The sequence below is a fragment of the Pteropus vampyrus genome, unplaced genomic scaffold, assembly GCF_000151845.1.
Source record: "Pteropus vampyrus isolate Shadow unplaced genomic scaffold, Pvam_2.0 Scaffold120, whole genome shotgun sequence".
Classification (NCBI taxonomy): Eukaryota; Metazoa; Chordata; class Mammalia; order Chiroptera; family Pteropodidae; genus Pteropus; species Pteropus vampyrus.
The window spans coordinates 4436009-4463443 of NW_011888901.1; the positions used below are offsets into that span (position 1 = coordinate 4436009).

Genomic DNA, 27435 nt, shown 5'->3' on the forward strand with positions numbered 1-27435 from the left:
ACTAATGGGATTTTGATGTGGGTTGCATTAAATCTGTATAATGCTTTAGGTAATATGGTCATTTTAAGTATGTTGATTCTTCCAATCCAAGAACACAGAATCTCTTTCCATTTCTTTGTATCTTCTTCAATTTCTTTTAATAGGGTCTTATAGTTTTCATTATATAGGTCCTTCACATGTTTTGTTAGATTTATTCCTAGGTATTTTTGTTGTTGTTGTTGCAATTGCAAAAGGAATTATTTTTTCCACTTCTTTTTCTGACACTTCATTATTAGAGTATAGGAACGATATGGATTTTTGAAAGTTGATTTTGTATCCAGAAACGTTACTGTATTTGCTTATTGTTTCTAGTAGTGTTCTTGTGGAATCTTGAGGGTTTTCTATATAGAGAATCATGTCATCCGCAAATAGTGACAGTTTGATTTTTTTTGTTTCCTATTTGGATGCCTTTTATATCTTTCTCTTGTCTGATTGTACTCACTAAGACCTCCAGTGTTATATTGAATAACAGTGACGGTAGTGGACAGCCTTGCCTTGTTCCTGATCTTAGAGGGAAAGTTTTTAATTTTTCACCATTAAGTATAATGTTGGCTGAGGGTTTGTCATATGTGGCCTTTATTATGTTAAAGGTACTTTCTATACGATTTTGTGAAGTATTTTGATCATAAATGGATGTTGTATTTTGTCGAAGGCTTTTTTTACATCTATTGATATGATCATATGATTCTTATTTTTTAATTCGTTTATGTGGTGTAACATTAATCGATTTGCATATGTTGAACCATCCACGTGTCCCTGGGATGAAGCTCACATGATCGTGGTGTGTAATCTTTTTAATATGTTGCTGTATTTGTTTCACTAGTATCTTACTTAGGATTTTTGCATGTGTGTCATGAGGGATATCGGTCTGCAGTTTTCTTTTTTATGTTATCTTTATTAGGTTTTGGTATGAGGGTAATACTGGCATCATAAATGAGTTGGGAAGTATTGCCTCCTCTTCGATTTTTTGGAAGAGTTTGAGGAGAATAGGTATTAAATCTTTGAATGTTTGGTAGAATTCACTGGTGAAGCCATCTGGTCCTGGACTTTTGCTTTTTGGTAGGTTTTTGATGATCGTTTCAATTTTCATACCGCTGATCTAATTAGATTTTCCAGTTCTTCTTGATTAAGCCTAGGAAGGTTGTCTTGGTGAAGGCCTTTTTGGATTGAGATAATTGAGTGTTCTGTTGACTTCTTGAATTCCAAGCTCCAGCTCATTCCTTAGATTTGGGAAATTCTCATCAACTATTTGTCTGAAAATACTTTCTAATCCTTGCTCCTTTTCCTCTCCTTCGAGAATGCCCATTATTTGTATGTTTCCTTTCCTGATAGTATCAGCTAGTTATTGTATTTCTCTTTCATTCTTTTTCATTCTTTGGTTTCTATCTTCCTTCTGATTTATTTCTAAATTTCTGTCTTCAATATCACTGATCCTGTCCTCATTTGGTCAGCTCTATTTCCCAAGCTTGCTATTTCATTTTTCATCTCTTTCAGTGTGTTCTTTATCTCCAGAAGTTCTCTTTGTTTCTTTTTTATAGTGTCAGTCTCCTTGCTAAAAAGCTCATTCACTTTATCTAGTTTTCTTTTCAATTCCTGGAATTGTTGATATGAATTATTTTGGATCTTATTGAATTTTTTCAGAAGTACCATCCTGAATTCTCTGTCATTTAAGTCTCATGTTTCCATGTCTTTAAGCTTATTTTTTGGAGATTTTTCTCTTTCTTTCTGAGATGACTTGTCACCTTGGTTGTTCATGGTGTTTAATGGACTATTTCTCTGCCTAGGCATTAATGGAAGTGTTTTCTGCTCTTTATCCTGTCACTAAGATGGCGTTTTTCTTTTGGTTTCCAGTAGATGGCGTCTAAACCTCTTGGATCCTTGCTTTATATAAAGTTTTATAATGCCTTTCTTTTTCTTAAGAATGTTAAATCACGCTCGCTACCCTCAGTCTCAGTCCCTGTTAATATTAGCAACTGTTTTGGTAGCATTTACTCAGATTTCCCTGGGGCTCTACGGGTTAGATTTTGGAGGAAATGGGGGGAGTGGCCCTCTGGTTTGGTGGGTGGGGACTGGGGCTCAGCCTCACATTTTGTAACGCACCTGGTAATAGTCAACTGTTGCTTCTTTGCCATTCCCACGTCTCTGCTTTCTGCCCTGATGCCTGAGCACTGCTGACAGATGCATGGAGCTCACAGCTTTCCCAGGTAGTGCTGTTTCTTTGTTTCTCCCAGTCTACCGCCAGACTCCTGGGGTTCTGACCCTGGTAGCTCTTATTAGCAGATCTGATGCTCAGACATGCTGGTGTGCATGTTGGGTGTTTTTTGTTGAATTTTAGATGTTCAGCTTATTGTTGTTTCAAGGGGAGAAATCTAGGAATATCTCTCACTCTGCCATGTTTCTGATGTCTTCATCATTAATATTTTGGTCGTTAATTTTTATCTAAATAGCAACACAATTTTAAATAATTTTTTAATAATTTTTATTTTTTAATTATAGTTGACATACAATATTATATTAGTTTCAGGTATACAACAGAAAGATTAGACGTTTATATAACTTACAAAGTAATCATTTCAATAAATCTAGTATTCATCTGATACCATCTATATCACTGACTATATAATGGTCAATATAGTCAATATTATTGGCTATATTCCCTATGCTATACTTTACATTCCCATGACTGATTTTGTAACTAGCCATTTATACATCTTAATTTCTTCCCCTTTTTCACCCATTCCCCCAAACCTCCTCCCATCTAGCAACAATTAAAATGTTCTCTATATCTATGACTTTGTTTCTGTTTCATTTGTTTATTTTGTCCTTTAGACACCACATATAAGTGAAATTATGTCATCTGTTCCTCTGTCTGAGTTACTCCCCTCAGCATAATACACTCTAGGTGCATCTGTTATTGCAGATGGCAAAATTTCATTCTTTTTTGTGCCTGAGTAATAATTCGTTATACACACACGCACACACGCACACACGTACACATACATACACTACCTCTTTTTTTTATCCATGCATCCATTGATGTTCACCCAGTTTCCCTCCATATCTTGCCTATTGTAAATAATGCTGCAGTGGACATATTGATGCACATGTCCCTTTGAAGTAGTTTTTTGGGTTTCTACAGATAAATATACAGAAGTGGGATTATCAGGTCCCTCTTTGTATCTTGTTATAGCCTTTTTTTTAAAGTCTATTTTGTCTGGTAAGTATTGCTACACCAGCTTTTATCTTTTGTTTCCATTTTCATGAAATATCTTTTTTCATCCCTTTACTTTAGTCTGTGTGTCTTTCAATCTGAAGTGAGTCTCCTGTAGTCAGCCTATGTAAGGTTTTTGTTATCTTGTCGGTTTAGCCACCCATGTCTTTTCATTGGAGCATTTGGTCCATTTACATTTAAGGTAATTGTTGATAGATATATAGTTATTGTCATTTTATTATTCATATTTTTTTCTTTTTTCTTCTTAAAGAAATCCCTTTAACATTTCTTGTAATACTGGTTTGGTGGTGATCAGAATTTCTTTAGCTTTTTCTTGTCAGGGAAGCTCTTTTACCTGTCCTTCAATTCTAAATGATAGCTTGGCTGCATAGAGTCATTTTCATTATAGGTCCTTGTTTTTCATCAGTTTGAATATTGTGTTCGTACACTTGATAGTGTCTCAGAGGGTCCTTAAAGTATTCTCATTTTTTTTTTTTTCTCTTTTGCTGTTCTGATTGGGGTTTTCTGCTACCTTATCATTCGAATTGTTAATTCGATTCTCTGCTTCATCTAATCTACTGTTGATTCCCTCTAACGTATTCTTCATTTCAGTCATTACATTCTTCATTTCAGATGGGTTCTTTTTAATATTTTCTGTCTCCATTTTTATGTTTCCTGTCTCTTCGTTGAAGTTCTCACTGAGATCATTGAGTATCCTAATAATCAGTGTCTTGAACTCTGCATCTGGTAGATTGCTTGTTTCCATTTTGTATAGTTCTTCCGGAGCTTTGTTTTGTTCTTTCATTTGAGACATATTTCTTTACCTCCCAATTTTGCCTACCTCCCTGTGTTCGTTTGTATGTATTAGGTAGAGCTGCAACATCTCCTGGTCTTGATAGAGTAGCCTTATGTAGTAGGTGTGCATTAGGGCCCAGTGATACTGTCTTCCTGGTCACTTGATATGGGTGCTCCAGGTGGATCCCTTGTGTGGGTTGTGTATGCCCTGTTATAGTTGAGCCTTGGTTGCTATTTGCATGTCAGTGGGAGCGATTGACCCTCAGGCTGTTTGGTGGTGAGGACTGGCTGTGACTGCAGTGGAGTAGCTGCTGTGCAGGGACTGAACCTATATAGCAGGATTTGCTTTAGCATGGCTTTGGTGCCTGCTGAGTCTGCTCTTTGGGTATCTTTTGTGGAGGCAGTCTGATAGGATCTTGGTGTGGTCTGAAGCCGGCCACCAGGTGTGTTCGTTCTGGGGTCACTTGGGAGTGACTCTGTTGCACTCCATGGTCAGCTATTGCCTGTACCTTGCATGGGGCCACTTTATACCTGCTTTTTACAGTATATTTTGAGTTCATATTTTACCACCTCAAATAAACCTGAGCATTTAAATGCTTATAGTTCCCTTTTCTGGTTATGATTATCATGTTTTATTTTTATATAAAATGAAATCTCTAAGACGTGTTATAAGTTTTGCTTTCAACAGTAGTGCATATTTCATGTAATTTAGCAGAATAGTGTATTACATTTTCCTATATATTTATCATTCTTTTTGTTTAAAGTTCCAGATTTCCTTTTTCTATCATTTCCATTCAGTGAAGAACTTCTTTAGCATTTCTTTCTTTTTTTTAATTATTATTTTTTAAATTTAGTTTCAAGTATATAGTACATTGGTTAGGTATCTATATAGTTCATAAAACGATCCACCCAATTGTACCCTCCCTCCCCTGGCCCTCTACCTAGCCAACATATTGATGCTAACTGCATTCCCTATGCCGTGCTCCCCATCCCTGTGACCATCCATCAGCTACTAATTTGTACTTCTTTAACCCTTCACCCCATTCTCTCAGTCCCTCAAACCCCTCTCCCCTCTATCTGACACCAAATTGTCCACTATATTTGTAAGTCTGGTTTTGATAAGTTTGTTCTTTTCGTTTCTTAGATTTCACATATAAGTGAAATCATATAATGTTTATCTTTCTCTGTCTGCCTTAAATACCTTCTAAGTCCATCAAAGCAATATCTTTTTCTGTCCCCTTCCTTTTCATACATAGGGGTCTTGTTTTCTTATCCTTTCAGCCACTCTGTCTTTTGGTTGGAACACTTAATTCTTTTCCATTTAAGGTACTTATTGATAGGAATGTAGTTGTTATCATTCTTTATTCCTGTTTTTGATACATGTTTTTTCTTTTTAAAGAAGCCCCTCCAACATTTCCTGTAATTCTAGCCTGGTGGTGATAAATTCCTTTAGCTTATTTTTGTCTAGGAAGCTCTTTGTCTGTCCTTCAACTCTAAATGATAGCGTTGCTGGATAAATTATTCTCGATTGTATATCCTGGGTCTTCATCCTGTTGAATATTTTTTGCCAAGCCCTTCTGTCCTGCATAGTTTCTTTTGAGAAATCAGCTGCCAGTCTTATGGGTGTTCCCTTATATGTAATTATCTGTTTTTCTCTTGCTGCTTTTAATATTGTTTCTTTGTATTTAACCTTTGGCATTTTAATTATGATGTGTCTTGGTGTGAGCCTCTTTGGATCCCTGATTTTTGGAATTATCTGAGCTTCCTCGGGTTTTATGTCCATATCCTTCACCAGGTTAGGGAAGTTTTCCATCATTTTTTCTTCAAACAGCTGTTCAACATCTTGATTTTCTTCAAGTACACTGATCAGACGAATATTTGGAGCCTTAATAGTGTCCCATATCCTCCTTAAATTATTTGTATAGTCTTAGCATCTTTTTTCTTGCCATTCTGATTGTCCTGATTGGCTTTCCTGTCTTCTAGATAGGGCATCTGATCCTCTTCTTTATTCACTTTGTTTATTCCTTTTTTATTCAATTTATTATACTTCTCACCTCAGATGATGTGTCCTTCATTTCAGACTGGTTCTCTTTTATAATTTCCATTTCCATTTTTATGTTTTTTATCTCTTTGTTGAAGTTCTCACTGAATTTATCTACACGTCTCAAAAGTTCATTGAGCATCTTTATAACCAGTGTTTTGAACTCTGTATCTGTTTAATTACTTGACTCCATTATATCTGGATCTCTGTTCTGTTCTCTCATATGGTTTCTGCTTGTCTTACCATTTTGGCTACCTTTCCATGTCTGTTCCCATGTACTAATAAGCAAAGCTCTTAAGTCTCCCGGTCTTACTAGTTTGGATTTGTGAAGTAGATGTCCAGTGGCACAGTCCTGAGAGGGGTTCAGCTGCAGGCCAAATTTAGCCCAAGCCTCTGCCCCTCTGGGGCCACCTTTTAAGATTTAGCAAGCAATCTACAGATGTTGTGCTTATAGATGCTTTAAGAGGCCACACCAGAAACCGAGGGTGCCTCCGGTGTGAGTCTCAGCAGGGAGCACCTGACTTGCTGAGGATACACCTGGATGTGGTTTGGGTGGGGCCGCGATTTGGGGGAGGGGGAGTTTCAGGGAATCCTCTGGTCGGAGCGACCTCTGTTATCCAGTTTGATGAAGTTGCAGCTATGGCTGTGCTGTGTCCAGCACACTGATATTGGGGGAGGGCTCAACAGGGAACAGTGGACACCACGAACAGTTCTATACAGAGCCAAGTCTTGCCTTGGCCCTCACTCCGACAGTGTCTCCCGGTAAGTCCCTGGTGCCTCCTGCGTGCAGCCGAATAGGCACTGGTGCTCAGAGTGAGCAGGCCCGTCACCAGGAAAATCTGCTCGCGGATGTGACCCCTTTAAGAGGCTTCTACAGCTGCCGCAGCCTCCGTCTTAGCCGCTTGAGACCCAGCAGCCCCGTGTCCTCGCCCCGTCCTACCTTTTGCCCTTGCAGGGTGTTTTCTTGGACATTTCCCTAGTCGTATGGCTTGTTCATCTAGATCCCAGGTGATTTTTCCTTGCTGCTGCTGCTGCTCCTTGTTTCCGTCACAACTTTGATTTGGTTGCCAGAGGGATAAACAGAGCCTCTATCACCTACACCATTTTTTTTCCTGTCTCTTTAGCATTTCTTTTAGAGCAAGTCTTCTGGCAATAAGTTCTCTTAATTTTCCTTTATGTGAGAATGTTTTGAGTTGCCTTTATATCTGAAGGATTTTTTTCAATGGAATTCTGGGCTAATAGGGTTTTTTTTTCTTTCAGTACTTAAAATATATTTTGACTCTCATAGTTTTAGATTTAAATTCTGCAATCATCCAGATAATTGTTTCCCTATATGTTATGTGTTGTTTTTTTCTGTCCTCTAAGATTTTAAAGAATTTGTTTTTAGTTTTTAGCAGTTTGATTTTGATGGTTCTGGGCATGGTTTTATTTAGCTGAAGTTTTTAAATCTTTTAATCTATTTCTTTCACGAGATTTGGATATTTTCTAGCCATTATTTTTTCAAATATATTATCTGTAACAATCTTTTTCTTCTCTATTTCAGGAACTCCAATAAAGTAATTTTTAAATTTTGTCTCACAGGTCCCTAAGTGTCTCTTTTGATTTTATAAACCTTCTCTCTTTATTTCAATATAGCTATTTTATTCATTTACCTTCAAATTAACTGACTCACCAGTTAATATCATTCTTCTATTTAGCCCAGTGAGTATTTTATTTTAGATACTGTAGTTTTCAGTGCTAAAATTTCCATTTTATTCTTTTTTATAGTTGCTATTTTTTGCTTAGAATTTCTATATATTCCTTTATTTTAAAAGTGGAGGCTAGTTACAGTAACTGTGTTAAAATCTTTGATATTTCCAACATCTGAGTCATCTCGATGTGTTCACCAATTGACTATCTTTTCCCTTGAAAATAATTCATACTGTCTTATTAAAGTTTATATAATCTTGATATTTTTGTTACTGTTTTTTGTTTGTTTTTGTTTTTGTTTTTTTTAGCAGATTAACCTGGTACTTAAATTCTGTCTCATGTTTTCTGAGCAGTGAGTGGTTCCAATGTCAGTTCAGTTTTCAAAACCTTTGCTACGCTGTTTGGATTTGACCTTTGCATGTAGCATTTGAGAGTTATGTTGAGGGTACATTGTAGTTCAGTTCTCATAGTCATTGCTATGCTTCTTTCGGTATATTTTGCACATGCACAGCTTTGGCATGAGCTCAGGACTTGTGTTGATTTCTCCTCTCTAGGCTTTTCTCCGCACTTTCTCCCAATGGCCACTTTTCATAGTTACTCTGGCCAGAAGAATGAAGTTCTCTCAGAGTTTTAGACATCTCAATTGTGCAGAACTGGGGCTGCCTTAGAGTGCAATGCTGAGAAAAAAGTAGAAAAACCAAAATAGAAATTGCTTCCTACTTTTCAAAAACAGGTCCCTTTTTTTCTGGTTCAATGCAGAGACGGGTGTTCTCCTGGAACTTCAGTTCCCACAGTATCATCATCATGGCTATACCGTTCCATGACTGGCTATCCCTGGGGCAAGGCTGGTGGAGAGGAAAAAAATATGGTGTTTTCCACATATAACTTTTCATTTCACAGTTTCTTTTTTGATCCTGTTATCAGAAAATTGGTTGGATTTCTCTTGTCTCTTTTGCTGCTCATGCCCATCATGCAGGTTCCCTAATTCAGCCTATCTTTGAGTTAAAGGTAGAGGTAAAGAAAGTTGAAAAAAGAAGTGAAAAGGAAAACATAGAAAGCTGACCATACTGCAAATTGCAATTTTTCTTCTCCATACTGCCTGCTATAATTTACATTTGGATTTCTCTCATGATTGCTTTTGGTATTTTTGTCTGGAGTTTTTTGTTGTAATCAGTGGGAACAGTAGTCTGTAATGTACGTATTTTATATTGGTCTGCGTGAACAGTTGAATACAAATCTTACTTTAGCTGTGTTACAACAAGTTTTTCTTTGGTAGTTGTATGGGGTCTTTCCTACTCACATACTTCTCTATAAAATGACACTTGACTAACCTCTCAGTTTCTCAATCTGTAGAAATTCTCCTGCTTGTCAATGTGTTCTTCATCTTTCAACTTGCTTGACATAGATACCATGAATATGCCTTTATTTTTCATAGGCTTGAATAATATTTAGGATATGTTTCTACAGAAATAGGCTTTTTCATATATCTAAATATTGCTTTGGATAATTCTACTGGAATATTGCTCTCTACTCAGTTATAGTTTTGTATTAATAGCTATTACGTAATACTAATCTTTCATGTTGATGCTGTAATATTTCCTCAGAGCTTTCACATCTTTTTGGTTCTTCTTATCAATACCATTGTGGTATGGCAGTTATCTCTTTGCAGTAGAGAATTCAAACCATGGATATTGTTCTTTGCTCATAACTACATGTCAAGAAAGTCGTAGCACACTAGAATCTTCAAACTCATGTTTTTATCTTTTATATCATCAGTTGTCATTCTGTTCCTTCTCTTTATCTCCTTATTATCAGTGTCACAAATTTAAAGCATATTAAAAGTTGTGGTCTTGAAAGATTGGAGATAGTCTGTGGTGCTGTTTTTCTTATATAGTTGTATGATTAAGAATTTAATGATGGGCTCTTAAGCAAGGCTTATTAGAATCTCAGATTGCTGTCTCCACACCTCAATTTCATAGGTCTTTGTTGGGGACCAGGAATCTATATTTAAATGAGTACACAAGATGATTTTGGTGCATGTAGTCTCTGACCTTACAGAGAATCACAGTTGGGAGGGATGAAGACTGTCTTGGCCTCCTTAACATTCTATAATTAGCCATTATTTATAGAGCAAATATTCCTATTTGTTCATTACATATACTAAATGGAACAGAATTAAAATTCATGTTAAATTACAGCTGTATTATACTTATTGTTCTCCTCACTCATAGATTAGGGTTTTCTGTTTAGTGTTTTTCTAAAGCTGAATGAGAAACTAGTCTAGTTTTACAAGAGTAGTCTTTAGCGAGTGGTTTTGAGCTTATATCCAGAACTGTAAATGTACCTTTATGACCATGATTCTGAAATGGGGCTGATTTTGTACCCACTCCCCCTTCCACAGCACATTTGGCAATGCCAAAACATTCTTGGTTGTCACAGTTGGATAGAATACTGACATCTAGTGGTTGGAAACCAGAGATTTTGCTAAATATCCTACAATTCACAGGACAGTCGTTCCCCCTCCCAACCCCCACTACAGAGAATTTTCTGACACAAATTGTCAGCAGTGGCAAGATTGGCTGAGAAATTGTGCTCTAAAGTTACTATTCAATAAAAAATTTTTATGAATAAGTTTAGCTGCAGTTTTCTACCAGTTAGGAGTTTTTACTTCTGAGAGTTGAGTCAAGAGATTTTGTTCTGTCCCTAAACACATACCCATACACAAACATTTGCTTCCTAAGTTGATAGTTTGCATTTTGCAGATTAATTACATACTGGGTAAATGAGAATGACTTAATTAAAACAAACCAGTATACAAATTGTTTATCTCCCTAGGGGAAAAAATCTGTTTGAATCTAACTTTAAAGGAAGGCAAAATGGGAAAGTAGGATGTTTGGGTACTAACTTTCAAGTAGGGTGTTTCTAATATGTAAAGAGTGAAATTTGCAAGTTTCGTGTGCATAAGCAGTACATGAGAGTTCCCATTGGGCCATTTACTTGCTAATTTTCTTTGGTTAAACAAAAGAATTTTCCCAGTGTGAATAAGTGAACTAGTATTTCATTGAGTGTTTTGGTAGTACATGTGGAGCAGAAGTAACTTTTTATTTGAAGTATAACATACAGTATAGTAAAATTCAGCTTAATGTAAGATCGATAAGTTACAAGGTAAATTCTTTGTGAAACCACCGTTAGATCAAGATATAGAATGTTATCAGTACTATAGAAGCATCCTTGTAGTCCGAGTTTCTTACCACCAAATCTTGCCTGGCCTTTGTGACTCATTTTTGTCCATGGCAATAAAGAGACTCCTTGTTACTCCTAGTAATAATAAGCCTCCCACTTTCTAGTTGGATCTCTTAGAACACCTACTCTTGGAACAGACCATCTTAGCATCCAACTGTCATGCTGTAAGAAGTACATACCATATGGACAGGCCATATATGTAGGCTCTTTGGTTAACAACCCCAGCTGATCTTCCAGGCAACAGTCAGCATCAGTTGCCAACCATGAATGAGCCATCATGTACATTAGGTCCAGTCAAATTTGAAATGACTTCAATAGCTGCCATCTAACGGCAACTATAAGTGAGAACCGCAGGCTGGGCCCAGTCAACCCACTAGTGACACTAGTGACATTAGTACTTAAAAACATTTTTTGGGGTATGTTTACAGAAATAGATAGACATCACTGCATGAGTATACCAAAATTTATCCAATCTACTGTTTGTGGATTCTTGGTTTATTTACAGATTGGGGTTACTATAAATGTTGTAGCTCTAAACCTTATATGTGTTATACACATGCATGCACACACGCCTGTTGGGCAGATATCTAAGAATGGAAATGCCAGATCAGGTATTGTAAAACAGTTTTACAAAGTGGTCATATGTATATACACTTGAACCAGCAGTTTGAGGGTTATATTTGTTCACATCTCACTAATATTCGTGCTTGTGTTGTTGTATCTCATTATAGTTTTACCATCTACTAATGAATTTTTCCAACATTTAAAAAAAACACCAATCTCGTACACTCTTCCAGAGAATAAAAAGAGAAGTCACACTGCACAACTCAATTTTATGAGACCAGTATAATCTTTATGTTATTAGAGAATAATATCATTATACAATAAAGTAGTAGTATAGATCAGTCTCTCATGAGCAAAAATTGCAAAATTTCATGGCAGATTAAATACACTCATGCACATTCATACTCATATAAATGCATCGATACCAAGTTAGGATTATTCCAAGAATGCAAGATGTAATTTACCTTATTAATAGAATAAAGGAGATAAACCATATGAGCATTTCCTTCAATGTATGAAAAAACAAGCAAACAAAGAAAAACTTGATACACTTGTAATAGAAAAGAATACCTACAAATTTTTGAAAGGTACCTACAAATATCCTAAGACAGACATTATACCTAGAAATGAAATACTGAAAGTTTCCCCTGAAAGGAGAAACAAGACAAGAATATCCCCTATAACCACTTCATTGTGCTTTGGTTTTTTGTGTGATTTTTTTTTTTCTCCGTGTAATTATTGATCATTTAGATTTCCAGTTTCTGTATCATTCTTTTTATGGTTTGTCAGTAATTTTGTTTCCCTTTGCTAAAATCTCTGTGAGAGAAGATTTCTCAATTTCTCCTTATAGGAAATTTTTATTTTTTAATAACTTTGTTGAAATATAATTCACATTTAAAGTGTACAGTTAATCCTATTTACATGTACAATTCAGTGGTTTGGGGATATGTTTTGGTATATTATATTTTAAAAATATTGTTTTATATATATGTATTATGTATGTATGTATGTGTATATATATGTGTGTGTGTGTTTATATATAAGAAAATTTACCACTTGAACCATTTTTAATTGTTCAATTCAGTGACATTAATGACATTCACACTGTTGTGCAACTATTACCACTCTTGATTTCCATTCTCGATTTCCAAAACTTTTTATCACTCCAAACACAAATTCTGTAATCATTAAGTAATAATTCCCCATTTCCCCCTGACCCCAAAATCTATGAATTTGCCTATTCTAGATTTCTCATGTAAGTGGAAGCATATAATATTTATCCTTTTATGTATGGCTTATTCCACAAAGCATAATGTTTCAAGATTGTATATTGCATGTGTCAGAACTTAATCCCTTTTTATTCCTGAAATATTTCATTGTATGGGTATTCTATATTTTGTTTATCCATTCATCTGTTGATGGATGCTTGGGTTGATTCCACCTCTCACCTATTGTAAATAATTCTGCAATGAACATTGGTGTACAGGTATCTATTAAGGTCCCTGTTTTCAAATTTGGGGATATATATACCCAAGACAGCAGAATTGCTGCATCATATGATAATTTTGTTTAGATTTCCTGGAGCTGCCAAACTGTTTTCCATGATAGCTGCACCATTTTACATTCCCACTAGCAATGTACAAAGGTTCTAGTTTCTCCATATAGTTACCAACACTTATTTTCTACTTAAATTATAACCATCTTAGTAGGTGTGAAGTGGTATTTCATTTCAAGTTACAGGATGTATTTTTGAGACTCTTTATTTGGTGCATACAAATTAAGAATTGCTACATTGTTTTGGAAATGTTCATACTTTATTATGCAGCATAATGGTTTTCTTGATACTTAAGCAGTGTTTTCCCTTAAAATTTATTTTGTTTGATATAAGAATTTCTGTCAGCTTTCTTTGATTGGTATTTGCTTTCTATATCTTTTTCTGTCTTTTTAACTTTTAATCTTTTCATGAGCTTATTGATCATTTGTATACCTTCTTTGGAAAAATATCTATTCAAATCTGTTGCCCATTTTATAATTATTTGCCTTTATATTATTGAGTTTTAAGAATTTTTTATATATTCTGGATTCAAGTCACTTATTGGATATATAATTTGCAAATATTTTCTCCCACTGCATATGTTATCTTTTCACCTTCTTGATGGTATCTTTTGAAAGAAAAAATTTTAATCTTTGGTGAATTCCAGTTTATCTTTTTTCTTTTTTGTCACGTGTGTTTTTTGGTGTCATATCTAAAATACCATTGCTTGGTTCATGGTCACAAAGATTTACTCCTGTGTTTTATTCTAAGATTTTTTTATAATTCTAGCTATTAATTTTAGGTCCATTTGGAGTTCATATTTTATGTGGTGTGAGGTAGGGGTCTACTTTTATTCTTTTGCATATATATATTCAGTTGTCCTAACACCACTTTTTGTAATGATAATTTATTCTATTTGAATTGTTTTGACACCCATTTCAAACCAATCCACAGTAAATGTAATAGTTTATTTTAGGACTCTCAATTATATATTTTCTATTCCAGTGTCTGTAAATACCACCTTGACTTGATTTGTGCGGTTTTATAGTAAGTTTTGAAATTAGGAAGTGTGAGTCCTCCAACATTTGTTTTTCTTTTTCAGAGTTGTTTTGATGCATACACATTTAGGATTGCTAATGTGTTATTGTTGGATTGGCCCTTTTATTTCTATTGTTTTCTTTGTCACTGGTAATTTTTTTTCTGAAATTTGTTTTATTTGATATTAATGTGGCACTTCTTTTTTGTTTATATGGTGTCTTTTCTATCATTTACTTTAAACCTACCTATATCTTTATATTATATGTTCCTTGAAGATAGTGTGTAGTCATATCATGTTTTGTATATCCTCTCTGCCAATCTGTGCTTGAATCCTGGTTGAAAATTGATTTCTTCCAAAGAAGACTTTTATTTGCTTTTGTCGGTCACCTGAGGGGCACCATCATTTCAAGACCACTTTTAAATTTTTCTCTTTGGGTTCTCAGACCCATCATAGCATGAATCCTGACCAAATAGGTGAGTTTTATTTTTACTTTTTTATTTCTTGTGCTTTTCTGTGCCATTCTGCAGGGCATGATTTTTTTGTTGTTGTTTACTTTTACTCTGTTGAATATATCCAGTTTAAAGTTTGTGGGTCTCTTATTATATTTTCAACCTGAATAGACCCTGGTATCACTTCTGGTTCTCATATGTATCCTTTGGTCCAAGTGGAAGCTAGAAAACTAAAGGGCTAGAAACTGGCTTTAGCATTTCTAAATTTCACATTGTTTTCTGATTTCGCATTGTTTTGGCTCTTTGCACCTTTTTTTTATACAAGCTCAGAAACATTAAAACAAAAAATTTTTGAAAATATTTTACCTAGTAATTTAGTTGCATTTGGAAGGTTTTTGAGTTTGTAATTTCCTGTACTGCCAGAAATAGAAGTTATGTTTATGGTATCTTTGTTTGCATAGAAAGTTTTCATTTTAATATATTGTCAGATTTATCTACTTTTTTCTTATATCGTTCATACTTTGAGATTCTTTTTGAAAAAAAGCTGTCTCAATTGTGGAAAATATATATTCTCATATAATTCCTTCCAGAAATTTTTTAGTTCTGCTTTAAGTTAATCTCAAATTTTCGGTATGATGTAGGAATCAAAATTTGTTTTTATGTGGTTTCATTTGATCTTTTCCCCATGAATAAGGAGATACTTTTATGCTTTTTCTCCTTTATTCTGTTAACATAAATTGTTAATTACATATGTATAGCTTTAGTGATAGCGAATCCTCCAAAAAATACTTGTTCTTTTTTTTGCCATGATGTCAAATTCTGTTTGCTATTTTATTTGAAAACTTTACATCTATATTAATTATTCTGATTTGCCTTTATATGTTCTTTTACTGTTATTCCCTCTTGAATTAGAATCATATGAGTAATTGAATAACATTCTCTGCATTTCTAATTACTTAAATTATTGGAATAGTTTAAGTAAGTTGGAAATGCGTGTTCTTTGAGGGTCGTTAGAATTCAACAGATTTGGTAAAGCTATCTATGTCTGAGATTTTAAGATGCTTACTGATTTTATTTTATTCTTGTAGGTCTCTGTTCTACCTGTGGTTCTGTTTCTGTTAAAAAAATGTGTTAATTTGCTTATTTCATTATTCTTATCCAGTTTTGTTGGAGGTTTGTATTGTTAACCTTTTTAATCCATCTATAAGTAATTTGGGGGTATGAAGTTATGAAGTTTTGATTTTGGATAAGCTTTATTCTTTCTATATGGATATCCAGTTGGCTTCTTGTCATCTTATTGAAGAGACCCTCCTTTCCCACTGCACCTTATTAATATTACTTTTTGTAAATAACGTTTCTGTGGGTCTGTTTTCTGGGCTTTGTCTCCTATTCTAATGGTCTCTTGGTCTATCATTACCAATCTACACTATCCTAATTATTTTAGCTTTATAATAAACTTTTGTGTTAAAGCAAATCCTTTTATATTTTAAATACTTTTTATTATTTAAGTTTATGGTCTCTATACTTCTATTATTTGAAGTTCTACAGGGATATAATTCACCTCTGCTGACTCGTGCTCTCGATTCCTCTTGTGTTCTATAAGTTTGGATTGTAACCTTATCTTCAGATAAGCATTAACTCTGGGAATCATCTGTAGTCTGGGTTAAAGATGTGTTCCTTGAGAGGTTTTGTTTTTACCCAGTACTAATTTTTTATCATAATTTTTCACCTTTGGGGTTCTACAGACAGTAGGTAGTATAAAATCAAACTTTAGACCCATGTGAGGGCAGCCTTGTGGTTGTGAATTTTCCGAGGAGACTTTTCTTCTTCATCCAGATATCTTGAGTGAAGGCAGAAAAATTTCTTTGATCTCATCCTGGGCTGGTGGGAGGATTTTTTTCCCCTATAGTCTGCCTTTCACTAAGAATATCGCCATCCTTGGTTTGGGGTTTAAATGGAAAAGTTTTAGTTCTGTATCTCACCTTGTTTGAGCCCATGTCCTACTCGTTGTCTCACTTTTGTGTGATCAACCTAGACTGCTTATTCTTTAACAAATCTTTCCATGGCAGCCCTAGGACAGTTTACATGCAACTTAAGTTTTCTATTTTTTCTTTCTCCATGCTGATGATTTCTTTTCACTTTAGCTATGTAATTAAAAGAATGTTCATTACATTTTATCCAGCTTCTCTAGGGATTTTGTTGCAGTGAGTTCTTAGATTATCTAGTCTACCATATTGCTGGAAAGGGAAGTTGGTATTTTTAAATAGGCTATACAAAGCAATTGTGTATTGTCAGTTTAAATAATTTCCCTTTCAGATAGGAAGACTAAATATAAATAGTCTGCCGTTGTTGACAAAGGCAGAATAATTCTTTGAAGCAAAGTATCGTGTAGTGGCTATAAGCATTGACTCTTGATCCAGATAATTTGGGTTAGAATGTAAGCCCTGCCACTTATTACCTGTGTGATCTTTAGAAACCTGTGATTATTCTCTGTGCCTCAGTTTTTTCATCTTTAAAGATTTTTTTTTAAATTAAGTTTATTGGGGTAACACTGGTTAATACAATTATATAATTTCAGGTGTACATTATAATTTGACATCTGTATATTCTATTGTGTGTTTACCACCTAAAGTCCAGTTTCCTTCAGCTACCATATATTTGATCCCCTTTACCCACTTCACCCTCTCCCACCCTCCTTATATTTGATGCCCTTTACTCCGTCTACTTCCCCCCTCCTCTCCCACCCCTAACTCTCTGGTAACCACCAGTCAATAGTCCATGTCCATGAGTCTCTGTTTGTCTGTCCTGTTCATTCGTTGCTTTTAGGTTTATATCCCACATATAAGTGATATTATGTGATTTTCAACTTTTTTGGTCTGGCTTATCTTGCTTAGCATGATTATCTCGAGGTTCGTCCATGTTGTCACAAATGGCAGTATTTCATCTCTTCCTGCGGCTGAGTAATATTCCGTTGTATATATGTACCATAGCTTCTTTAGCCAATCATCTATCGTAGGACACTTCAGTTGCTTCCATGTCCTGGCCACTGTGAATAATGCTGCTATGAACATCAATGTGCAAATATCTTTTCAGATATGAGTTTTCAATTCTTTGGGGTAAATATCCAGGAGAGGGATGGCTGGATCACATGGTAGATCAATTCTTAGTATTTTGAGGAACCTCCATACTGTTTTCCACAGAGGCTGTACCACTTTGCAGTCCCACGAGCAGTGTATGAGGGTTCCTTTTTCCCCGCATCCTCTCCAGCATTTGTTATTACTTCTCCTGTTGATTATATAGCCATTCTAACAGGTGTGAGATAGTATCTCATTGTGGTTTTGATTTGCATTTCCCTAATAGCTAGCGATGTTGAGCATCTTTTCATGTTTGTTGGCCATTTGTATGTCTTCTTGGGAGAAGTGTCTGTTCAGGTCCTCTGCCCATTTTCTGATTGAATCATTTGCTTCTTTGTTGTTATTGAGTTGTATGAGTTCTTTGTATTAAGGCCCTTATCGGAGGCGCTGCTTGCAAATATATTTTTCCACTTGGATGGTTGTCTCTTTACCTTATTGTTGGTTTCTTTTGCTGAGCAGAAACTTTTTAGTTTGATGTAGTCCTATTCATTTATTTTTGCTTTTATTTCCCTTACCTTCAAGGTCAAATTCATAAAATCCTCTTTAAATCCAAGATCCTTGAGTTTAGTTCCTCTGCTTTCTTCTATGCCCTTTATTGTTTTGGGTCTTATATTCAGATCTTTAATCCATTTTGAGTTAATTTTGATGTGTGGTGATAGATCAACAGTCTAGTTTCATTGTTTTGCAGGTGGCTTTCCAGTTTTCCCAGCACTATTTATTGAAGAGGCTTTCCTTTCTCCACTGTCTGTTTTGGCATTTTTGTCAAATTTATTGGCTCATATAAATATGGGTTTACTTTGGACTCTTGATTCCACTGGTCCGTGTGTCTGTTTTGCTGCCAATACCATGCCATTTTGATTACTGTTGCTTTGTAGTATAATTTGAAATTGGGCAGAGTGATGCCTCCAGCCTCGTTCTTTTTTCTCAGGATGGCTTTGGTAATTCAGGATTTTTTGTGCTTCCATACAAATCTGATAATTTTTTGTTCTATTTTGATGGAGATTGCATTAAATCTGTATAATGCTTTAGATAATATGGTCATTTTAACTATGTTGATTCTTCCAATCCAAGAACACAGAATCTCTTTCCATTTCTTTATATCTTCTTCAATTTCTTTTAATAGGGTCTTATAGTTTTCATTATATAGGTCCTTCACATGTTTTGTTAGATTTATTCCTAGGTATTTTTGTTGTTGTTGCAGTTACAAAAGGAATTATTTTTTCCGCTTCTTTTTCTGACACTTCATTATTAGAGTATAGGAATGCTATGGATTTTTGAAAGTTGATTTTGTATCCAGAAACGTTATTGTATTTGCTTATTGTTTCTAGTAGTGTTCTTGTGGAATCTTGAGGGTTTTCTATATAAAGAATCATGTCATCCACATATAGTTTGACTTCTTTGTTTCCTATTTGGATGCCTTTTATATCTTTCTCTTGTCTGATTGTACTAAGACCTCCAATGTTATATTGAATAACAGTGATGGTAGTGGACAGCCTTGCCTTGTTCCTGATCTTAGAGGGAAGGTTTTTAGTTTTTCACCATTAGTTTAATGTTGGCTGAGAGTTTGTCACATATGGCCTTTATTATGTTAAAGGTACTTTCTGTACGATTTTGTGAAGTATTTTGATCATAAATGGATGTTGTATTTTGTCGAAGGCTTTTTCTACGTCTATTGATATGATCATATGATTCTTATTTTTTAATTTGTTTATGTGATGTAGCACATTAATTGATTTACGTATGTTGAACCATCCCTGTGCCCCTGCCTACGTGATCGTGGTATATAATCTTTTTAATATGTTGTTGTATTTGGTTCGGTAGTATCTTACTTAGGATTTTTGCATGTGTGTTCATAAGAGATATCGGTCTGTAGTTTTCTTTTTTTGTGTTAACTTTACCAAGTTTTGGTATCAGAGTAATATTTGGTAGAATTCACTGTTGAAGCCATCTGGTCCTGGACTTTTTACTTTTTGGTAGGTTTTTGATGATTGTTTCAATTTCCATACTGCTGATCGGTCTAATTAGATTGTCCAGTTCTTCTTGATTCAGTCTAGGAAGATTGTATTTTTCTAAGTCCATTTCTTCTAGGTAATTAAATTTGGTGTTACATACTTTTTCATAGTATACTCGTATGATCCTTTGTATTTCTGCAATGTCAGTCATAATTTCCCATCTTTCAACCCTGATTTTATTTGTGCCCTTTCTCTTTTTTTCTTTAGTGAATCTAGCCAGAGTTTTGTCAATTTTATTAACCTTCTCAAAGAACCAGCTCTTTGTTGCATTTATTTCCTCTATTGTATTTTTTTTTTTTTGTTTTCAGTTTTATTTATTTCTACTCTAATTTTGATTCTTTCTTTTTGCTGACTTTAGGTTTTATTTGTTCTTCCTTTTCTGGTTTTTTAAGATGAAGCATTAGGTTGTTTATTTGGGCTTGTTCTTGTTTTTGGAGCTAGGCCTGTAATAATATGAACTTTCCTTATTACCGCTTTTGTTGTGTCCCAAAAGTTTTGATATGTTGTATTATCTTTATCATTCGTTTCAGTGTATCTCTTGATCTCTTTTTATTTCTTCTCTGATCCAGCTATTCTTCAGTAGCATGTCGTTTAATCTCCATGTATTTGTGGTTCTTCCGGCTTTCTTTTTGTAGTTGATCTCTAGTTGCAAAACATTATGATCAAAGAATATAGTTGGTATGATTTCAACCCTATTATATTTGTTGAGGCTATATCTGTGTCCCAGTATGTGGTCAATCCTTGAGAATATTCCATGTGCACTAGAGAAGAATGTAGAAGCAGCTGTTTGGGATGGAAGGCTCTGTAAATGGCATTCATGTCCAGTTGGTCTAATGTGTCATTTAAGGATGTTATTTCTTTATTGATTTTCTGTTTGGATAATCTGTCCATATCTGACAGTGGGGTATTAGGTCCCTTACTACGATAGTGTTTTGGTCTTTTTCTCCCTTTAGTTCTGTTAGTAATTGCTTTACATATTTCGGAGCTCCCTGATTGGGAGCATAGATATTCATAAGTGTTATGTCTCCTTGGTGCATGATTCTCTTTATCATTATTAAGTGTCTCTCAGTATCTTTCTTTACCTTTTTTATCTTGAAGTATTTCGTCTGATTTAGTACCGCTACTCCCACTTTTCTCTGAATGCCTTTTGCTTGGAATATCATTTTCTACCCTTTCACTTTGAGTCTGTATTTGTCTTTGGAGCTGAGATGTGTCTCCTGAAGGCAGCATATGGTTGGGTTTTGTTTTTGATCCATTCTGCAACTCTGTGCCTTTTTATTGGTGAGTTCAGTTAATTAACATTTAGGGTGATTATTGAAATATAACCATTTCTTCTTAAAGCCATTTTATCTTTTGCTTTCTGGTAGCTCGGTGTTTCCACTGTTTCCTTTTCCTTGTGTTTTTGTTTTCTTTATTTTGGTTGGCTTTTGTGTGTTTTCCCTCTGGTTCTTCTTATTTTATGTTGTATATTTCAGTTCTTTGGCGTTTGGTTACTATTACGAGTATGCAGAGGATAGCATATATATATATATATAGTATATATATATAATATATATTATAATATATATATTAGTCCATTTTCTTCTGCGTGTGCCTTATCTCCATTTTCCCTTTGTGATTTTAGATTTTCAAATCCTCCCCTTTTCTGCTGTTGTCTCAGTTTGTGCCTACGTATGCCGAACATTCATTACTATCTTGCTGTAGCAATTCTCTTCTTATTATTTAAGCTTATAATGCCCTGTTCTTAGTAAGAGTTGCACTTCTCTGCTTCGATTTGCCTGATAGTCACTTTACTCCTAATTATGGGTTTTTTGTTTTTTGGGGTTTTTTGGTCATTTTGTTTTAGGTGAGCTGACCCCTTTCAGGATTTCCTGTACTGCAGGCCTCATAGTGGAGAATTCCCTCAATTTTTGTATGTCTGAAAAGGTCTTTATTTCTCCTTCATATCTAAAGGAGAGCTTTGTTGCATGCATTATTCTAGGCTGGTAATTTCTTTCACTTAATAGTTTAAATATTTGATTCCATTCCTTTCTGGCTTGTAAGGTCTGTGCTGAGAAGTTCTATGATAATCTCATGGGTTTCCCTATATAAGTTACCATTTTCTTCTCCCTGGCTGCGCTGAGAATTCTGTCTTTGTCGTTGATTTTTGATAATTTTAATACAATGTGTCTTGGCGAAGGCCTTTTTGGGTTGAGATAATTGGTATTCTGTTGATTTCTTGAATTCCAAGCTCCAGCTCATTCCTTAAACTTGGGAAATTCTTGTCAACTATTTGTTTAGAAATGCTTTCTAGTCCCTACTCTGTTTCCTCGCCTTCAAGAATACCCATTCTTATGTTTTGTCTCCCGATGGTATCAGCTAGTTCTTGTATTTCTCTTTCATTCTTTTTCATTCTTTGGTTTCTCTCTTCTTCCTTCTGATTTAGTTATAGATTTCTGTCTGCGATATCACTGATCCTTTCCTCCGTTTGGTCGATTCTCTTTCCCAAGCTTGCTATTTCATTTTTCAACTCTTGCAGTGTGTTTCTTTTTTATCTCCAGAAGTTCTATTCTGTTGTTTTTGAGGGGTTCAGTCTCTTTGCTCTGCTCATCTAGTTGTATTTTCAGTTCCTGAAATTATTGATATGACTCATTTCAGAACTCACTGAGTTTTTTCAGAGGTACCATCCTGAATTCTCTGTCATTTAAGTTGCATATTTCTATGTCTGTAAGCTTATTTTCTGGAGATTTTTCTCTTTCTTTCTGAGATGCCTTGTCACGTTGGTTTTTCATGGTGTTTAATGGACTGTTTCTTCGCTTGAGCATTAATGGAAATGTATTCTGCTTTTTTTCCAGTAAGAAGATTTATTATATAAAAGTCTCTTTAGTCTGTTGCAAAGAAGGTGCTTTTCTTTTGGTTTCCAGTAGGTCGCGTCTAAGCCTCTTGGGTTGCTGCTTTATATAAAGCCTTAATAATGCCTCTATATAATGCCTTTATTTGCTTGTAGATATTTAATCATGTTTGCTACCCTCAGTTTCAGTCCCTGTCTGTGTTAGCAACTGTTTTGTTGGTGTTTGCTCAAATTCTCCTGGGGCTCCACGGTGACTGGTCTTAGAGGGCATAGGGGGAGGGGCCCTCTGGATTGGGGTTTGGGGTTTAGGGGTTGGGGGCTGCGGCTTAGCCTCAGTTTTGCAACGCGGCCTGTAAAAATCAACTGTTGTTTGTTTGCCGTCCGCTTCTCTGCTTTCTACCCTGATGGCGGGGCCCTACTGCTTGCTGTGTGGAACTCCAAACTCTCTCAGGAAGGGCTGTTCAGGGAAGTCGCCGCACCTTCTCTCCTCTCCCTATCCCTCCCAGGAGCTGACAGCTGTGAGAAGCAGCTTCTTTATTTCTCACAGTCCACCACCTAGCACCCGGGGTTCTGACCTGTGTTAGCTCTTATGCGCAGATCCCACGCTCAGACATGCTGGTGTGCAGTTTGGGTATTTTTTGTTCAGTTTTAGATATTCAGCTTATTGTTGTTTCGAGGGGAGCAATCTGGGGACGTTTCTCACTAAGCCATGTTTCCTCTGGACTCTGTAACGATTCTTAATTGTACCTACCTCATAGGATTGTTAGGATAATTAAATGTGTCAATACATGTACTCTTGCAACAATGTCTAATAAGTGTTGGCTATTTTTATTATTGGATGTGTCAATACATGTACACTTGCAACAGTGTCTAATGTATTAAGTGTGGTTTTTTTTTTTATTATTGGTGTCATCGTGTTTATGGAACATACTGTATATGATTTCAGTTGTTTTCAGTTTATTTAATGACCCAGGATATAATCTTGTGAATGTTCCATAGACACTTAAAAAAATGGGTATTCTGTTGAGTAGAGTATCATATAAATGTCAGTTAGATCCTGTTAGTTGATGTTGTTGACTTCTATATTCTGGCTGATACTCAGTTTCATAATTCTAGCAATTGCTAAATTATCAATATTTCTAGTTAAATTTATGCTTTTTCTATTTTCTAGTTTTCCTGTTCTGTTAATTTTAGTTTTATTTATTTTTCAGCTATGTTCTTTTGTACATGAATGTTTTGTAGTTTCCTTTTCCCCTGATTAAATTATCTGGTCTTGTCTCCTTTTTAAAAATAATATTTGCATGTTATATCTTTTTCTATCCCTTTGCTTCAAACTTACATACATAATTATATTTGAAGAAGTTTCTTTTAGACAATATATAGTTGTACCTTGGTTCTTTTCCTACTCTCTCAGCCTCTGCTTTTTATTCACATGTTTAGGCTATTTACTTTCGTGTAATTATTTGTATGTTAGAGCTTAAATTTGCCATTGATTTTTTTTATGTTTTCATTTCTGTTTTTTTTCCCCTTCCATTTCTAATGGATTATGTAAACATTTGGGGCAATGTAAGACTTTGGACTGTATTTAGTCTTCTTTGTAGCAGGGATTCACTTTGGTAGCATACGAGTCGTGGCCTACTTTTGTCGGTTGTGGTTCTAATGACTTTTGGTTTCCAGAACCTCTGCATTACTATTTTGGTCTACTACATGTGAGTGTGAGTGTGTTTGTGTGTTTGTCTTATCCAGAGACCTAACTGAAAATCGTGCATGTGTTCCACACTGTAATTAAGTTTTTAAACCTTTTGCTCTTTTACTTTGAATCAGTTCCACATGCGGTTTATTATGGGCATCTGTCTAGGATTTTATTTCAAGGAAACTCAGAAAGACTGAGAGAACTATGAGTAAGAGTTAAAACTATAAAACTTTTAGAAAATAGTACGTGGATAATTCTTCATAACCTTGGATTTAGCAATGAATTCTTAGATATGACATCAAAGAAAATGAAGACAACTTACAAAATGGGAGAAAATATTTGCATGTCATATATCCAGTAAGGGTCTAGTGTCCAGAATATAAAAAGAACTCTTAGAACTTGATAATAAAGAGATTATCAACTTCGTTTTAAAAATGGGCAGAGGACTTGATTAGACATATCTACAAAGCTTATAAAAATGGCCAACAAGCACATGAGAAAAATGCTCAACATCATTCATTATTATAGAAATGCAAATCAAAACCACAATGAAGTACCACTTCATACCCACTGGAATGGCTTTAATCAAAAGAATAGAAAATAAATGTTGGCAAGGCTGTGGAGAAGTTTAACCTCCTGTGCATTGCTGATGGGAACGTAAAATGGTTACAGCTGCTGTAAAAAGGAGTTTGGTGGTTCCTCAAAAAGTTAAACAGAATTTCTATATGATCCATTCATTTCACTTCTATATATATATACCCCAAAGAATTGAAAGCAGATATTCAGATACTTGTATACCAGTGTTTGTGGCAGCATTATTCACAGTACCCAAAAGTGGAAACAATCCAAATTTCCAACAGATAAACAAATTGTGATATATCCATATAAATGGAATATTATTTAACAACAAAAAGGAAATTAAGTGTGGTTATATGTTACAGCGTGGATGAACCTTGAAAACATTACGCTAAGTGAAAGAAGCCAAACACAAAAAAGGTCACACATTGCTCTATCCCATTTATATGAAATATCCAGAATAGGTAAATCCATAGATACAAAAAGCAGATTAGTGGTTGCTAGGGCCTGGGGGAAGGAATACTGTTTAATAAGTACAGTATTCTTTGAAAGGATGACATTGTTTTGAAACTAGATAGAGATGATGGTTGCACAATATTATGAAGGTACTAAATGCCACTGAATGGCACACTTTAAAATGGTTAACTTTATATTATGTGAATTTTACCTCAATAAAAAGAAATGGAAAGAAAACTCAAGGAATTCCCTAGCCAAGTTACCAGCTTCTTTTCACCTTTCAGAGATTTTTTTGTTTTTAATTTTTTTTTTTAAGTTTCACTTAGCTGGAGATATAGGGAGAAATGGGTCTACTCTATCTTAGTCTCTGGAAGATTACATTAGAGTTACTTTAGGAGCTTTTTATAAAGATTCATCTCCATCCTGGACCAACTTAATGAGAATGGGAGAGGGTGGGAGAGTGACTTGCATCAATATAAAAAATATTCACAGATAATTCGAATGGGAACAACCATTGTGAAGCATTCTTTGAAGCACATACTTCCCTGCCATTGATGAGTTTTGCAAATAACCTTTGACTCAGTCTGACCAGTAAGACGTGAAGGGAAACTCTTTGTAAGGTAACCTTACAAGGAAGGTTGTTCTTTAAAACATTGTCATGTAAGGGTATAAATTTTGATATTGCTATGACCATCTTGCTTATAGCTTAAAATGCAGGCAACAATAGGAATGTGAATGAGAGAGATGGAAAGAAACCTGGTACTTGATTATATTTCTCATCTGCTGAAATTGGCCATCTCTGGAGTCTTCTTGTTCCTCTGTACTTTCTATTATATGAAAAAAATATATGTTCATATTGTTTCAGTTCGGAGTTTTGATTCTAACTTGTAGCTGGAAGAGACCAAACAGCTGTAGCTCATTTAATGAGGAAAATTTAGTGGTAAAATATACCACTATTTACTAACATTTGTTTTCTAATATTTACTAGCACGTGTTTTCTAATATTTTCTTATACAAATAATACTTCAGTTGAACATGTTGGCGTATATTTCCCTCAATATTGGATTTTACTTTTCACTTAGGTTAGGATGCTGGAAGTAGTCACTATCATTATTGCTTTTGCTTAATATTTCCAAACGCATTCCCAACAGGTTGTATCTATCTACAGTATTACCAGCAATAAGTATTTTTTATCTTACTTATTGGAAGTCTTTTTGGATTGTTGTCATTATAGTTTTCCACTTTGATTTCTTTTATTACTAAACATGTTTATTATTTCTCCAAGTTTTTATTTATTAGTTTCATATTTTCTTCAGGGAAGTATCTAACCATACCTTTTACCACATCTTAGTAGCTGTGGAACTTAGGAAAGTTACAGTTACTCTTACTAAAATAGCAGTATAATAAATAACGCCTACATGATAGAATTGGTATGAGGATATAATGAGATATTTTTCTAAAGTTCTCTCAATATGTTTATAATTAAAATATTAATCTTTTGTCAGTTTGCTACAAATAATTTTCACCATTTTTGTTTGCTTTTTTGTGATATTAATTTTAGACACAAGTTTTAAATTGTAGTCAAATATGTTACTTTCTAGTCGTTATTTAAACCTAAGAATAAAACAAGACAAGTGACATGGATATATATATATGAGTTAATGTGACAAGAATATGAAATTTACAAAACACCATGATATTGGCCTGAAAGCAGAAGCCATTTTCAATCAAAGATTTTCCTTATCTCTTCATATTTATTATGTCTCTTTGAATTAGTTTGCCTAAAGTCAAACTGATTTTTATGAAGTCTTTATTTTCAACCAAGTCATTAGTATGGAAACAGTTGCCAATTTAATAGAAGAAAAGTCCAAGAGATTAAAAATCTGAAAGCGTATAGAGCCTGTCAGTGTTGATTTTCTTTTATTTTTCTTCTAGAAACATGATCTGGGGCAAGTTTTGTTGGATATAGTCTTCAAGCATCTTGATTTGACTGAGCGTGACTATTTTGGTTTACAGTTGGCTGATGATTCTACAGATAACCCAGTAAGTTTAAGCTTTTGTTCATCTTTATTTTAGCTTTTCTCTCTGTTCGTAATATAAAATACTTTCTGATTTATAATGTTCAGTGAT

General features: G+C 34.7%; 1 protein-coding gene across 8 annotated transcripts in view; it reads left to right on the top strand.

The window, feature by feature from the left end:
- PTPN4 (protein tyrosine phosphatase, non-receptor type 4) overlaps window positions 1–27435 on the top strand; it is a 192944-nt gene that overhangs the window by 36371 nt on the left and 129138 nt on the right. For all 8 annotated transcript variants that reach the window (XM_011366098.1, XM_023534124.1, XM_023534122.1 and 5 more), the window contains one exon: window positions 27241–27348. In XM_011366098.1, coding sequence (XP_011364400.1) covers window positions 27241–27348 — 108 coding nt within the window. Of the gene's footprint in view, window positions 1–27240; window positions 27349–27435 lie in introns of those variants that run through there.